Source organism: Bombus pyrosoma, linkage group LG8, assembly GCF_014825855.1.
Source record: "Bombus pyrosoma isolate SC7728 linkage group LG8, ASM1482585v1, whole genome shotgun sequence".
In the NCBI taxonomy this organism is placed as follows: Eukaryota; Metazoa; Arthropoda; class Insecta; order Hymenoptera; family Apidae; genus Bombus; species Bombus pyrosoma.
In genome coordinates, this window is record NC_057777.1 from 4,836,726 (window position 1) to 4,854,017 (window position 17,292).

General features: G+C 38.8%; 1 protein-coding gene and 1 long non-coding RNA gene across 2 annotated transcripts in view; one reads left to right on the forward strand and one right to left on the reverse strand.

Moving 5' to 3' along the window:
* Positions 1-17,292, reverse strand: part of LOC122570196 — an 85,809-nt gene that overhangs the window by 47,622 nt on the left and 20,895 nt on the right. The window contains exon 3 of the long non-coding RNA XR_006317739.1: positions 16,290-16,343. This is a non-coding gene — a long non-coding RNA (uncharacterized LOC122570196). The remainder of the gene's footprint in view (positions 1-16,289; positions 16,344-17,292) is intronic.
* The window catches only part of LOC122570189 (homeobox protein Nkx-6.2-like), a 47,727-nt gene that overhangs the window by 21,279 nt on the left and 9,156 nt on the right, over positions 1-17,292 (forward strand). Inside the window, exon 3 of the mRNA XM_043732200.1 lies at positions 1,839-2,047. Within this exon, the coding sequence (XP_043588135.1) occupies positions 1,839-2,047 (209 nt within the window). The remainder of the gene's footprint in view (positions 1-1,838; positions 2,048-17,292) is intronic.

Here is a 17,292-nt window from a genome sequence, read left to right on the forward strand (position 1 = left end):
ATCAATTATTAATATATCATCTATTTGTAGGTAGTGGTTTTAAGAAAATCTTGAACTAGAAGATCTCAAGTTTCTGTAATTAAGACAAGAACAAGAATCTGAAGAGTTTGCATTCGAATATTATGTCTAATTCGGATAATCAAATAAACGTAGAAAAATTTCCTTGTGTGTAGCGACCATTTGTCTACACAAGCCCCTTTACATTATATTTAATTTAGTAAAATTTTGTTTCCATGCAGAACAGTATTTAGTTTGATCCTGTTTATTTCTTCCGTAATTGTAATTGTCAAAAACACAAGTAAAAGTACGGACTGGTAACGTTAACCATTAAAAAATTAAAATTCAAAAATTATTCCGTTCGCCGTGATCTCTTGAGATTTTCTTCTTTGATATATAATAATTGACAAGAGAGCGAAATTTAACGAATGATATTGACCTGGCAAATTTGAACTCCCAAGAGACACTTTACGTGGATCAATCTAATAATAAAGTTGTATAATTATCGTTTACTCTAAAAATATTTTAATCCCGGCATTCTTCTACGTTTAAAAATATTTTTCTTTCTGCTTTCAAAAAGTTCCTTCGTATTTAGTTCCCCAAACTTTTGCTCCTCGGCTTACTTCTACGATAACCAAAATAAATGTGTTCTTGCGATTAGTATGAGTTTTTAACATCGACGAGGTAAATGAAGTGGAGGATCGAATATACCGCAAAAGGTTGCAATCGTGACGTGTTATCGTGGAATAATTGCATGGTTTTCAATAGATATGTCGTACAGAACATTTTTGGCGTGTAACGAGATGTAAATTTATGACGTAATTATCGATAGCCTATGTGAATCGTCGGGGACGAAACGCGCGGACCATGACAAGAAGAATGACGGAAAATTGATGAAGATTAATTACTTGATAAAAGTGACCACGACTCCGACTGGTTCGATAAGTTTCGTGATAATTTTACTGTTGCAGTAAAATGTTCCACAAAATTACAAACATGTCAAATTCCCAATTCCTCGAAATTCTAAACGTATAATTCGATTCCTAATTTCTCCAAGTTCTAAACACAATTTGTCCAGAACCTAAACTTAATTCTTTCGAAGTTACTATTAAATCCTCATAATCGAAGAAAAACGTCACTGACTCCAATTTTCTTCGGGAACGACCCGCAACGATCTCTGTTCTCTTTGTACCGGATGTTCGTAGTAGCCGACATCTTTTTTTTTATTCATTTTTTCGTAACTATCGGGCGGATGAATAGAAATAACGACTCCTTGGAAAGGGAGCCGATGTTGTTGGAGCGACGAAGAGAATAGCGATGGGCTCAAGTACGTCGCAAGTACTTTACTCTTTGCTCTTTGTCAAATTTATTTTATAAAATTATGCCATTTTCTTGTACAACTTTGTGTTTAAACTTTCTTTTGCGTGACATGCAATAATTTCCAAGTTTCCTGCCGGACAAAATGTTTTCGCTTTATATTTCGAAAACGATGTTTTCAAGGCTTTTAAATAATTAAAAATAATCATACAACCTTCTATAACTATGCTTCCGATGCGTTATACTATTTTCTCTCTCATTTATCGTAGATTACACTTAATATTATTTCAAATTCTTTTACATATCGAATATAATTTATATTTATTTTCCGAATATAAGCTTAGAAACTCATTTCGATCAATACGCGTGCTTATCCCTAGGATTCTATTGGGCCTAACAGAAATAATCAGAGGCGAGTTCCTTTGCCTAGCCATCGCCTCGTCTCTGCACAGTACGTGCGATGTATTTGAGCCCATCGCTACCCTTCAGTAGAAGAGAATCCCTGGAAGATATCGATGTTACAGTGTCGCAACAGCTGGGTTGTCAGCAAACGATGACAGGCTCCGGTGGAACCGGCGAACACGAGGGCGGCAAGAAGAAACACACCAGGCCGACGTTCAGCGGCCAGCAAATCTTCGCTCTTGAGAAAACGTTCGAGCAGACGAAATACCTAGCTGGACCAGAACGTGCTAAATTGGCCTACGCCCTGGGCATGTCCGAATCGCAAGTCAAGGTAAGAGCGTTCAGAGAGATTTTTCTCCCATCTTTTCTCTACTTCTTTTTCTTTCGTTTGTTTTTAGGGGTAGCTCTGCTTTAGGGCGATTAAAGGGTCGTTAGTGTGTCTTGGCTGGACTCTTGATGAGTTTATGTGGGTTTGGGTCTCTGATAGGTTTCGGTAGGGTTTGCTTTAGGAGATTACGGGAAGATTGGTGTATATTAACTGGTCTTCTTGCGTAGAATTGTGTAAGTATTTAGGTGGTTAATTGGAAAATAATATCCGAGTTCCTCGCGATAGGTTTGTCTTTATCATCGTATGGGAAACACGTTTTTTGGTTCGTTAAATAGGGCATCTTTGGATGCAAATTACAGCTCTCTCAATGATTTATATACTCGATCGATTTATCGATTACTGTACTTTATTACGGTGTATATGTTAAACTTCTTTCTCCTTTAATTTAGTCTTCCTTCGTAGATTATAGATAGAACGAAAGATGAGAAAGTTAGCTTTTCGAAACGATCTTCGAATCTTTTCTTTTCGTTCTGACTTGATTCTCATTTCCACAAACGAAAAAACCTTCGATACTTTAAGAAATATCTTTGAACGAAGAAGATATTACACGTATTAATAGCTGTTCCTTGATGTCTTTTTCAACCCTGCTAGACTCCTAGAATTTTTATACTTCCATCGTACTCTCGTTCCAAGAAACAGATAGTATTTGTAACGTTTTAAGAAGATGCTTGATATAAACTCGAAACGAGAAAACATGCATACTAATATTAAGATAAGATTCTTTGGATATTTTCAAATTACTCGACTACGAAGGTATTTCTTAAAAAAAAACATAATTAAGAGAAGCTGTAGCATGATCAAACGCGAGACATTTCTTAATAGAAACAATTGAATGGAGAATGATCGGAAGAACGTAGCCGAGGTGAAATCTGTTTGAGAGAAATTAGACGCGTACGAACGTTAGAATGTGGCGTTTCGCGCGGTGCTTTTAATAAACTTTACGCTAATCTCCGATAAAAACGTCCGGATGATTTAAGCGAGCGCCTGGCTAATTATGAGTAACAGATGTAGATGGGTTAATAAAAATTCATAACAGTTGAAGCGTTTTCGAGCTCGGCGCCCGATATTAATCCGTGAATGATGGAACGAACGGCAGCGGGGAGGGTACGCTACGTCGCGATAAAAAGTAAAATCAACTTAAACTGCCCGGTGTTTTTAACGGCCGCCATCGTTTAATATTTCCTTGTCGGCTTAAACGTTTAAGCGCGGATTACAACCTCGAAAAATCATCCGTTTTAATGACCGGCCACTTTTTGTTGCTTCGATCTCGATCCCTTTCGATAGAGAATATCCACGCTGAAATTATTATTTCATTCGTCGTGCCCCTTTTTTCTTCCCTTTCAGTTCCATGTGTATTTTCGCCGCTCTAATTTGTAATTTATTGCGACTGATTTTGCATCGTTAATTTGAAGGTTCCAAGAGGTTCGAAAGTTCTAATATCCTATCTGGATGTAGATGATCGTAAATCCTTTATTAAAATTGTGATTGTTAATGGTACAAATTGTAGTTTGTATAGTTGGACTGCGATATTCATAATGAAGATTTGGTAGAAATATGGGGAGTAAAAAAGCAGTGAAGATATGATATTGTTATTATCATACACTGTCGTTTGGATATTTCGAGGTTCGAACAAGAGGGTTGGTAATTTCTTAAGATGCGACGTGGACGAAATACGAACTCTCGAGGTGTCGATGATAATTACATTCCAAGTATCGCAATCACAGCGTATCGATATTTTTGAAACGGTAGCGTAAATCAATGAGGACTTTCATGAAATTCCATACTTAAAATTTATCTAAATTACCATTGCAAAAACCATACATACCACCAAACTTAACCAAATACAAACAAAATAGATTCCAATTTACACGCACAAATTTCATTATCTGAATCGAATATCGATCGTTTGTTCTACAACCACACGAATGGAAGAATTTTGGAACGAATGTGTATCGAATTATATTAATAACAATCCTATCAAGCCCAACTCAACGTCGATAGAATCAAAGAGACCAAAAATTAAAATCTATGCCAAACTACATCGTCAAATTCAATCAAACACGAACAAAATAGACTCCACTTTACAGCCGTAAATCTGATCATCCGAATATCAATGCCTTAGAACCATATGAATCAGAGAATTTTCATAAAGCGATGTCTTAATAATCATCCTGTGGAACTCAACGAAAATAGTAACAAAACCAAAGAAATCCAAAATGAAAAGCTATCTGAAAGCAACCGAATAATCCGCGAAAGCCCCGGATATCATCGCAGAGGTACACTAACTGGGGCGTCAGCCTTCGTCGTTCTCCGACATCAGCCGGGAGCGGAGGGGGTTGTCGTAATTTTAAAACGCATTTGTCCGCCGCCGGCTTACTCCATCAACGCCGCGAGCAAGCTTCTAACGAGGCAGCTTGTAAAAAGTTCGAAGGATAAAAGAAGGTGACAAAACAGCCCGGAGACGTGTCAAGCTTTGCGGCACCTGCGTCATTCTCTCCCTTCTATCTCCTCCCACCCTCAAACCCTATGAAGCACTCGCCGTAAGAGGAACGAAGAGAAACGTTGAGAGCTCCTGGGTGACGACAGCGTCACATCCCTCCCCTCCAATCCTCTTTTTTCACCCAGTGTCTCTCTTCTCTCTATCCATCTATTTCTCTCCATCTTTTCGACCCTCCATCCCCGGTTTCCCTCCCTACCCCCCTTGAAAACCCTCTATTACCTATCTTCCATATCCAGGAGGAGGAGGAGGAGGAGGTGGGCTTCCAACCACCCTACATCTCCACCTCTTCTTCCACCATCCTCCAAGAGGGAGGTGGAAGCCTGCCACTTTTACTCCCGCCTCTGCACAGCTACATCTGTAGTACTCGTAGCTTCCAGTTCGAGGAAGAGAACTCTCTCCTGGCACACTCGAAGCCTCCTACATCGTGTCGCTCCTCTGGTTCGCCATCTTCAACCCTCTGGCTGCGTTTCCCTCTTCAGCCACCCCCTTCCGTGCTCTTTCCCTTTCTTTCTGTTCGCGTTTCTCCATCCAACCCTCCGCAGCTAGCCGGAGGTTTCTGTGTGTGTCGCGGCCTCGTCGATGTAGCGCTGTCATTGGCTCGTTCTACGCCGCCATATTTACATTTTTATTGAAAGCTACAAGTCTGCGTCGGTGAGTGATGGCCACGGGGATGAGCACGTTTTCCCTCCCGGCCTCCCCCATCCCACCCCCTGTCTCTCGCTGGATGATACTGAGAGGGTGGATTGCGGGTGGAGAAGGGTAAGAGCGGGGAAGGGGGCAAGGATGGGGGGTGGAGACGGAGGGGTTAGCATTCAATTACCTCGGATTTCCTCGGCAAGAGGCGATTCACCTCCGCGTATATGCCATCTTCGGGGGCGAGATTGCCAACGGATCTACGGAGCACCGTTTCCCGAAATATTACGACAATATATACCCGAGCAACGGGACGACTCGCTGATTCAGAGGCATCGATTCGTGCTGGATAGGCGGTGTTTCGATGTGTTTGGCTTGGTGGTTGTAGCGGTGGAAAGGTTGGCGAGCTTTGGCGAGGGGATGTAGTTAGATTAGACGGAAGGATTTGAAGGGTGAAATTTAATGGTAGTTGCGTTGTTGTTTTATTATTTAAAGTCGCATCAACTGTCGCAAGTTATCAACGACTACTTTCTTGCTAAAACAACGCACATGTGTATACTCGATTTTCCTACAAGCTTTAATATCTACATTGAAGCTGTTAGCAAGACGTTGGTCTTTAGCACAGCCATTGTGATCGTCGCGCGCAACATTCTAGTACTCTAAGACGCTAGCTAGCACTCTGATACCTCAGTACCTACACCCCGAGTAACAATGAGTTTGTGAACGATTGAATACGAGGGACGTGTTTCGAATTTGATAGTTACGCGTTCTTGCTGCAATTGTTGATTTTGGATAGGATTTTCATACGACTGATATATATATATGAAGTATATATATATATGTCGGAGATGGAAGGACACTGGAGCCTCCCGTTTGGAACTATGGGAAAATCCCGTAATATTGTAATCTAGATTCTACTATAGCCGTAATTAAACAATTGTCATTCATTGTATTTGTTCGAGACTTGTGATAGTAGGATTGGGTTNCGAGGTGACACAACTGGTCGCCGAACGTAGCCGCGGTCACGGGATGGACATTTTTCCTCGGAGATGTCAATATAATGGGACACACGTTGTATTAACAATCAAACTCCAAGCAGAGATTGCCTAGCAACGGCGATTGGAACCTTCTCGAAGCTTCGGACCAGTATATAACAAACGAATGCAATCGTAAAGGATGGAAAAATTCCATCAGTCTATTATTCGTGCGATCGCCTTGAAGAGTTACACATCGAGAAGTATATACAGAGCGTCCCATTAAACGTGTTTGCGTGTTGAAGTATTTTACGTTTAATAAAGAGTTATCCTGTTGACCGTGGATTCGTTATCGAACCTAGAATCATTGTCACTAGCATCTCGAGTATCTAATTACCACGGTTACTTGTCGATATCTGTAACAGTCGTGTTTGCATTAGTCAATATCTTCTCTATTGCATAACGACAAAGTCTAACCATAACGAAAGTTCGTTTCACGCCCCTTTAACCCCAACCCTAATCATAATGCCAATCCGACATATATATATATAGATTAGAATTCGAATTTCTTATTAAAAGGAAAGAAGTAGGACGAAGAGTGGCCAAAAAGAAATTACTACGCGTCTGGCGACTAAATGCAAGTTTCTTTCGTACTGAGCAAGACGAGTTTTAATATTCTGAGCGTTCCACTGGCGTCTTGATAGACGAAAAAAAGATAAAAGGGGAAAGAAAGGGACCGAGGCTGGAATAAGCAGCGGGGGAAAAGAAATTAAAAATAAGGAAACACGGGGATCGGGGCTTGAAACTAATGATCAAGGTATAATTAGCGAAAAGGGATGAAAAGGGGAAAGTTAGAAATTCTTGTAGAAAGAGGATCCTAATTCCCCCAGTTATTTATTATTCCTACGTAACTCGGTATACCAAGTATATGTATAAAATCTTTTCGAGTGATCAGAAATTTTATTGAACAACATTTTCAGATGAATTATCGAAATTTAAAGTGAAAGATACGATTTTAAGTTGTGAAATATTATCTCAAAAAAAAAAAAAAAAAAGAAAAGAAAAGACAATAAACAAAATGCGGGTAAATTATTAAAATCTAAAAGATCGCAGAGGCGTCAAGATTTTATATTAGAATCATATACATTCTATTTCCTGTAACATGCATTTTAGTAGAGTCGTCTTTTACAAATGAAAAAGGAAGAGAATCGAACTTTTATCGCTAAGAAAATGAAGATGGTTCTTCCAGTTGATACACTAGCGAAACAGTGTTTCGTCGGGAACTTTTCTCGTTTGCCGCTGTGTTACGATCATGTGCCGCGTATTACATTCTTACTTCGTGCTTCCTTCGATGTCAGCTGTTAGATAACAGGAATATATTGTCCCCTGTTATTGTTAAACGTTCTGAACTTTAGCCTGATAGATGAACGAAATAAGAATTCAACGATTCTATTCCATTCTCAGAAATGAAATAACTATATTTCATAGATCTTTCATGGTAAATTAATATTTTATAATTTCTCATTCTCAATATTAAATAAACCAAGGATAAAATCGAAAATTGTTGTCAATAATAATATTCAAGTGATACCATTAAACTACACTTACAGATTTTTTGAATATCTAAACAATTCTTTAACGTTACCGAAATAAAAAGGAAATACAAAAGATTACCATCGGAATATCTTAATTATTCATGATGACCATTAATAAATGATTTTAACATTTTCATTAGAAACCTTCTTAACATTTATATTACTTCTTTATCTTCATTGATAATTGACGATAGAGCGTAGATTTAACGCATGGTATTAGACTGTCAAATTCAAACTTTGGAGATATTTTTTATATGCTTTTCATGCACATAGTAGCCTAATTCAACGCGTCTAACGTGACTAGAGCACGATCGAGCGTTGAAGTCTCTGGAAGCCTAAAAATGATCTCACCGAGTAGCGGCCACGTTCATCGTTGACAAACGATCGTGACTAAACGCAGGGATCAAGCGAACTACATTTATAAACATTTGCGTTATTACGCTGGAAATTATTTGCTCGACATACGTCGACGCGAGCGTTTCGCTCCGCTCGTCGCGTAATAAACTTATCTGCCTCGACGCGACGATATATCGATCATTACATTATTTACGGAAAGCTTTCAGTCGAATTAATATCATGCGTTTCGGATGAACGTGGATTTATGAAGTATATTCAGCAATGAAATTTACGGGATACGTTTGTTCGTTTGATCTGATTAAACAGAGGCTTGTCTTCCGTTTCTTGTTTCGTCTTCTCCTTTTATTTCGTTCCTATCCTCTTGCCTTTTTTTTTATTTTCTTTTGAATATTCTGATAATCTTAAATGATTCTATGGAAACGTAAAAATTAAATTTCCCGCGTTGTATTTCGCTATTAAACGAACACTAGTCCTGTACTTATTGTCTTTCTTTTCATTATTCCATTTGCTTTCTCCTTCTCCTCTTTTTAATTTATAAAACTTCTGAACGATTCATGGGAATTTAAAAATTATACGTGCAGCGTTTTTAATCCTCAAAAATATCGAACGACTCTACAGAAATTTAAGAACTGGATTTTTATTAGACTTTATTATAAGGTGTTTTGCCTTCGTATTTTGTTTCTCCTTATTCTTGTCTTTCTCCTCCTTTCTCCTTATAACTTACGAAAATCTTCAATGATTTTATGAAACAATGATGTCTAATTGTAAGTTAAAATACCGTTAGAACGTAATAGATTAAACATCATAAATACGATGTTTCTTCTAAGCTCGTTCGTCTTTTTGTATCAATAAATATTTCATTTCACGCTTTAAAGTTTTTCTAACTACGTATTAATCTGACTACGCTACTCGTCAGTTAACAGATTCGGCAAAAATATTTTATTTGATATCGTTCGAGGATCAAAGATCGCTCGTTAAACAAATACATCGTTTATACTATAGACGAACGAGCTTAAACGTTAAAGTTCTTATGGCTCACTTATGGATCGTCCTGTATACAAAATCGATATCCTACGTTCGTGGTTTTACATCCGAGATTTATCATTTTTTCAGTATCGGAAAAGGATTAGTACGGCATATAGGGATTCGCTAGTTCCGTCCAACGAAGATATATGTGTTCTGTCATTCCACATTTCCAGATTTATCACTTTTTCGTTTTCGAAACGTGTATCCCACCGATACGCGTTCTTTTTCCTCTTTCTTCTTTTACCACTTTTTTTTCGTGTCTGTTTTCTTGTTTGTTCTTTTTTTTCCCTTTATTTTAACCAAATATACGTTAAATTTGCCACGCAACCACGTTTACATTCGCGTACGAAGGATTGATCGGAACAATATTGAAATTACTTATTTTATTTATTGCACTTAAAATTGACCAACAAAAATGATTTCAGTAAATTGAATTTATTTCGTAAAAGAGGATTAATTGAGCTTCTATAACGCTGTATAATTAGGAAATTACACATTCGTGTATTTTACTTGTATCTTTTCAATTTTGTTTATCTGTTTATAATTGTTGTTCAGATTTCGTTTCATATTTCATTCCATTTTTTTTTAAATATCATTTAAACCTTTGAGGTGGTTTATTATACGTGTTGGTTGGCTTATTAAAAAGACGAGTGATAAAACTGTAATAGTCGATTATATTAAAATCACTACAAGTACAGAAATAGTGTATACCGGTCGTAATCGTCGCTCGCTCAATGTTACTATCCAACTCTATGCTCGCTAGTCGACTGTATGACTCGCTATGATAACTGTCCTAGAGAGCACGTTCGTCTATTTATATCGACCGGTGTTATTGTGAAAAGTTGAAATGTAAGTCCGGTTGACGATTACAAATAACGACGATAATGTTTCGTTCCGAGTTTGTTTACCTTTGAACCTGGCAAACCAAAACAACGTTGGCGCTACAAGGCACAACAGTATGAGTCTCTTCAGATTGATTCATGTGTCGCTACACCTTATTTTACCAAATCTCGAATTAATCATGAAAATAGCCAGGGGACTACAATCTCACAACCAAGCGAAAGCAAAATTTAGCAACGTTGGTTCAAACTTATCGTAGACTAAACGGCCGTCTCATAAACATATAAATTACAATGGTTTGTATGTAATTTTTGAACATAAAAGTTTCAACCAAGAAAAATATTCTCCTCGCACGAACGAGTGCAAAAGTCGAGACTTGAAATTATAGATTTAGATCTAAACAAAACCAAACGAATTAAAATCTCGAATGAAGTACCAAAATTCTGGCTGCAATTCTTTTCTCTCGGAATCAAACAAAATTCTGGTCCCAGAAGCTCGATTTAAGCTAAAACAGCGAATCGCAATAATTGTTTCAAATAATTTAATTTAATCAACAACCTGGTCCCAGAAGCACAACCCAGCCTTAATATAATTACTATTCGCTATTTTAGGTTGGGTTGAGCTTCTGAGACCAGAATTTTGGCTAATTCTAAGAGAAAAGGATAGCCAGAGATTTTGGTATTTAATTTGAGATTTTAATTAGTTCGGTTTTGGGTGGATTTAAACTTATACCTTTGAATTTCGATTGTTCGCGTAAGGAGAATGTTTTTCTTGATTAGAATTTTTATCCTCAGAGAATAAGTGTATTACTCATACAGCGCTAGATCCAGCGTTTCTCCATAAAAGCCACTCAAAATCACCCGAAAACACTCATCCGTCAGTCCTTCAATCTCGCTATACACGCATTTATATCGGGCTCGCCATACAATATAGAAAAACTACTTCCGCGTGTCTACCCAGTGGAAATATCGCGAATTGCTCTGACGCCACCAGCAATCATCGCTTGACACTACACCGAAACGCAACGCACTGGTCTGCGACGTGAATCGAACGAGAACCAGCTATTAAGATTATTACGCGGGTCGTCGTTCAAATTGCCAACGATGTCCGACGCATGATTTAGTTAGCCGGCTCGGTGAAGCGAACAGTGAGCAAAGTGCAACGACCACCACCACCGAAAATGCTCGATGATGTATAGTGGCAGATGAAAATATTCCATCACTTAGAGAAAATTTTTACGAATGTGTATATTATATACATTATATTAAACCTTTTGAAATTTTATTACGACCGTTACAAAACACGACTGTCGTGGCTATAATAGAGAAATTTGAAGATCTATGGTGCACGAGTTACAAAACGTTTATTGTAAATCGTGAAAAAATTAGCAAAAAATTAGTACACAAAATGAAAAGAATACCAAGACGGAAATAATTCAATTATTTTTCAAATTTGAAAAAAATGTTCCTCGTTCTACTCTAATATTCTTCTATTTATCATTTTTTTAAGTAGTTCTCATTCTACTCTATCCAATAGAACGATACAACACTTGCTAGTCGTATCATAATCGCTGAAACATCCTGTGCACGTACGAAACCAAACCAAACACAGGACCAGTTAAACGATAAAAAGAGAAAGACGTAACCACTGCGCAAAGCTCAGTCTCCAGCACTAAACGAATGATCCCCGAGTGGCGCGCGTCCCCTATTAGAATCTAATATGGCAAAGTGAACGGCCAAGCGTTTGCGAGTTAAAGAGCGTGACACCCCAATGCTCGTAGGCGTATCAGCGCGTGTATCACGTTTAACAAGCTAGAGAGCTAAAGACGAGAGAGAGAGAGGCGCACACACACACACACACACTAAAACGAGACACTATACCACGATTATAGTAACAAGTTGAAGTCCACGTCCGATGGAGCGCACAGTAGTCGCACGAAACTCGCAATGGTGGGGATGTGGTGGGGATAAAACGCGCAATGATCTCAGCGCGCATCGAAGTGGAGGGGATAGCGAGGCGCTGTAACCGAAGTGGAGGGGGGATGGGGATAAATAGCGCGCGCTCGAGGGTAGGACCGCGCGGAAGGAACGAGGGCTTAGATGGTGTTTACGCAGTGGTGGTGGTAGTAAAGTGGCGGCGGGCACCCCTGTGTCCCGATAGAAACGACAAGAGAGGACGGGCTGCTGGGTTGGTAGGCTGCAGCAGCACCACCGGGGGAGGGGTGGAGTTGTTTACGGCGGAGTAATCTGCTCGTCGACGGATACCAATATCGATGACGTCAATTAGTACGAGCGAAAGCCTCCTACCCGCTTTTCCTCCACCATGTATCATCATGGTGGTGTATGTATGTACGGCGCGGCATGGCACGGCGTGATAAATCACGGCAGCAGGCGGCGTTCCCTTCATTCACCTCCCACAGCTCGTACCCTCGAAATTGGCCCACATGTACTTGACTCCATAATGCTCGATTCCACGAGCTTGTGCCTTCTCGCTCTCTCCCTCTCTCTTTCTCGTTTCTGTATATGCGTGTATATGGTCTCTTGTTCTACCATGTTCGTCGCCTTCATCGATAAGAAGCTGAGACCTTATTTCGAGAATAGAACGGTCGGCTCGCGGCATTAGTTTCTGGAAAGGTAGTTTCCTAGGGGTTCTTTTGTAGCTTGGCGAAGTTGTGATGGGGTAACTGGTCTTCCGGTTACGCTTTACATCACGTGTAATTGCTCGGGTAGAGGATATTTCTTTTCGTGCTGCTTTCGAATAACGTTTCGTCACGGTATGGTCAGGTGATCGTCCGGTGAGTGAGCTCGGTTTATTTCGAAAAAGTTGGAGAAGTTGAAAAGGCAACACTGTACTTTAACGAATTCTTAATTAGCTGAAGGATAAACGTGTTTCTCGTCGATAAAGCTGCTCACAAATTTTAATGCAAAATGCCTTCCTTAGGATGTTATACAAAAACATATGTTTCTATTCTTAGTTACAATAATTACAATATTTAAATATCTTGATCATTCTTCTTATATATTATACCTACAAAACTAACCGTTATCTTCCTCTCGCACCAAAAAACAAGGAAAACATCGAAAAGCTGTAAAAAAGAAGAATCGTATCACGTCTGAAAATTGAATCTCCAACATCAACGACGATTCTTTGGCTACACATCTCGTTGACGAATATCGAATACGAAACACGGATTCTTTTTTGAGACGATCTTTTCACGGTCATAAACGGCTGTGTTCAATTTTCCGCTAACGCCGCGTCAGTCGAAAGAAAAGAAAAAAATAAAAAGAAGAGGAAGAAGAGAGCGACAGAGAGAAAGAGTTTGGTTAGGATAAAGGGCGAGGCTAAAAATCCATGCTGATCAAAATCGGGCTTCTATGAAGGGGAGACGAGACTAATCCTGTAACGCCCTCGAGTGTTTCCTTGATCAAATTTGATGAATGTATCTGTATCACTGTACACACGTATTAATATTCCCCTACCCCCCATAATTCATTCGAGCTGCAGAGATCAGTGCTCCGCTTAGGAAACAAAGGAGGACACGGGATCGCAGATGTGATCAATAAGATTTTCACTGATCCGACTACTTCTGAACGAACCGGGGATTATTTAATTGACTTTCGGACCTTCTTCCCTTCCTTTGAGCACGGTAGGCGTCCGAGCGAATAAAAGCAAATAGAATACCATGTACAGGTATTGTTAAATTGAGATTGTTCTGGTGAATGAAGATTAAGAAAAGTTGAACTTTCTGCTATGGTATGTCGAGAATTTACATTTAAATATTAACTTCCTTCTATTACAAATACATATAAAAATTACAAATATGTATACATTTACATGTGAAGATTACAGGAGGGAAATATGATAATTCGTATCTTTTGTTTTCTATAAGAAAGCTCCATAATGTATAGCTAAACTGTTCTTTCATTTCGTTTTACTTAATTTAGGGATTAAATATGCGCTCTTCTTGGCTACCCATTCTTGAATATTTAAAGAATATCGACTGTTATATACTACGGATGTTTCTGCAATCTTACATCTTTACGAACATAATTTAAGAAAGTAATTAACAAACTAATATCCATATACGATATGGACATAAAAGCTGTCTATGGTAAATAAGTATTCGAATACTACGTGAGCTACCGTACGTGTACGTCTATCATACTGGAGAGAACAATAGCAAAAAGCTATTCGAATTTGATTCGTACTTCTTATACGATTAAGATACCTCTCGCTATATCAAAGTATCCACAACAGTATCTTACTAACGATACCACAAATGTACTATCTATTTAAAAAAGTAATTGTACGTGTACAAACATGGCATTACGACTGCCTCGAATATCAAAACTAAAACTTAACATTTCAACGCCATGTCACATTTTAATTTTAATGAAGAAAGAAATGCTTAGAGCAAGGAGAAGATCCAGGGCACCAAAAAGGGGAGAAACCCAGTGAGAAACATCATTCACCGGCATTATCGATATTCATCGACGAAATCAAGACACGGTGCGAGCTTAAACTCGATTTCAGCTCGGTCATTTTTTGGCGAACATCGAAAAAGGAGCAAAAGAAAACGACAAAGAGGGAGGGAGGGGGCCGTAAAGCTCGGCCGTTTCCCAGTTGCCGTCGGTCGCGAAATTTGATTCCGAAATAAAAATAGAATATTGGGGATAACGCGAATCGGTGAAGCCATTTGATCTTCGAGTGAGGCGAAATGGTCGGCCGGGGTGGGTTACGGGGACGGGCGAGGAAACATATCGATATGGGGAAGCGGTACGAGAACGGAATACAGAGGAGCGCATTATCGCCAAAAGCCAACTACCCTCTGCCATTCTCGCGGATCGCATTACTTATTATTTGAAGAAACATTCTGCTCCAAGCACTTTGTAATATTACGAGAAATTACTTTGGACCGATTGATCTCGACAGATTCCGATCCTCGCGAACCTTCGCGATCCTCAAAGTAATTTTGATCCGCTCTTTTAAACGAAGTGAAATTGATTCGTACGATTTGAAGCTTTTACAATGATCATTAGAACGTCACACAGCGCTGATCTTCAACATTAGGATATATCATGCGCCGTGAAAAATTCTGTCATTTCTTTTCCACTTTGGCGTTACGCAAACGTTAAAACTACCTGTAACTGGAATTTACCAATTTGAGACAATCGGATCGTGTTTACGACTGTTTGTTCGTTTTCGATGCATTCAAAAGCCGACGGATATTCATCGTCGACTTTGCTAGGTGTACGAAGAACATGCCATGAGTGATTCAATGGTAAGAAGATGGGTAGAAGCTTTAATGACGGTCGTGAAAATGTGCATGACGATCAAACGAAGCGGCGGACCGTCTGTGGCCAACGACGATTTGCTGCACGTGGTCGAAGAAAAAGAACAGGCGATTTCGTCAACTTTCCATTCATTTTCCACGAATTTCACGGTCGTGTCTCTACGAAATTGTGTCACACCGTCTAGAATTTCGGAAGTTATACCGTCTGGAATTCCGGAAGTTAAGTCGTTTGGAATTTCGAAAGTTATGGTCACGCTGGCTGCAATTCTGGATGACGTCGTTTTATGAAGCGAGGATACAAAAACTATTATTTCGTTATGACAACTATCACAATAACGATTTTGGGAATAAATTCAGCTTCTCTTCAAAAGCTAATGGCGACTTCTTTTCTGGATGCGTCTCGTATAATACGAAGGAAATAACGAATTTGTAATAAGATACTTATTTACAAAATGAAAGCCGTGAAAAGTGTGCAATTTGTACTAAATATTAGCTAGTGTTCTAATACTTATAACCAACCAGTGTATTTGCGGTTCTATCGTGTTTCCAAAGTACCTTGAATTTTGCTGCCTGAAAGAAACTGTTCCAGTTTCAGAACTCTCCTGAAGGAGTGAACTGGACATCCGAAGAACCACAAATTTTATGTCCGAACGATTCTTAATTCTTTGTAATCTTACATCGATTTGAAGGCTCATTTTGTTATTTTATTGGAAAGAATTTATTGCCAGAAATATCGAGGTGATTGTTCTTATACTTTATTCCTACTTTCTTCTGAGTTTTTGTTTTAGAGTCTTGATACAGAATATTCGAAGATATTTTTGCTTTCTGTACTATTGTATAATCATATACCATATGAAACAATGATGAGCGAATGATGATGAGAATATATCACGTTGAAAAGGTGAAAGCAAATTTGTCATGCAATTAACTACGTCATAACAAGAAGCAGATGAAAGAAAGGACTCACCGATAGTTGTCTTCGTTACTGCTAGTCGATCTTCAACCGAAAATGACGATCAAGCTGCAAATGTTTATGCATTTTTTAGGAAATTTTAAGGAACATTTTTACACATGATACATATAATTAAATGTATGTACAACATCCAAAACAAATGTTACTCACTGTAGTATTTAACCTTCCATCTGCATAATGAATCATTTTCCACCGATAATTCCAAGTAATTTTTTTCATTCATCTCATTTCTTTGTTCAAATTCTACTCTGCTTAAGAAAGTCAAGTTAAATATGCAGCGGTAAGAACGTATTCTAGAAACTTGGAAGAATATTCAATAATTTTTAGAAATCTTCTAAAACGCAGAAACCTAACAGAAACTGCGTGGACTTAAACGACCCAATATGCAGAGGACGTGAGTAAAAATAACGTTACAGACCTGAGGTCGATGATTGATAGACGAAACAAATTTGCGATTTAATTAATTTCGTTTCATCGGCTTCGTTCGTAAAAAATATCAAATTGCGCATAAAAATTCGCAGTCTGGCGATAATCGATCGACGATCCATCTCTCAGCAGGTTCATAACTTGATTTTGCCGCGAATGCACGAACGGCCTTAAAAATTTATCGACGTGTCAATGAGACGGTACCATTTGAATGATAAGCGGGCTCAATGAGGTGGAAATTGTCCAGAGTGAATGTCACACACGACTTTCCACGCATCATTAAGCATCCACCCTGACTGAATTTCGTTTTTCCATCCTTAACGCTAGCTTCTACCGGTGAAAGCCGCGAATTTCACTCGACGCCCTTTCGAGACCATTTTGTTCCGAGCATACAGGATGTTTTAACCCTACTACGGTCTTTTGAAATTTTGTTTCAACCTTGCTCTTCAAAAGTTTCAACGAATTTCGACGGAGTTCCAAAGAAATTTGCAATGTTTGAAAGAGAAAAGCTCGAATATAAAATTGAAATGAATGCCAAGTATTCGCAACGATTCTCTCGTATCATCTTTTA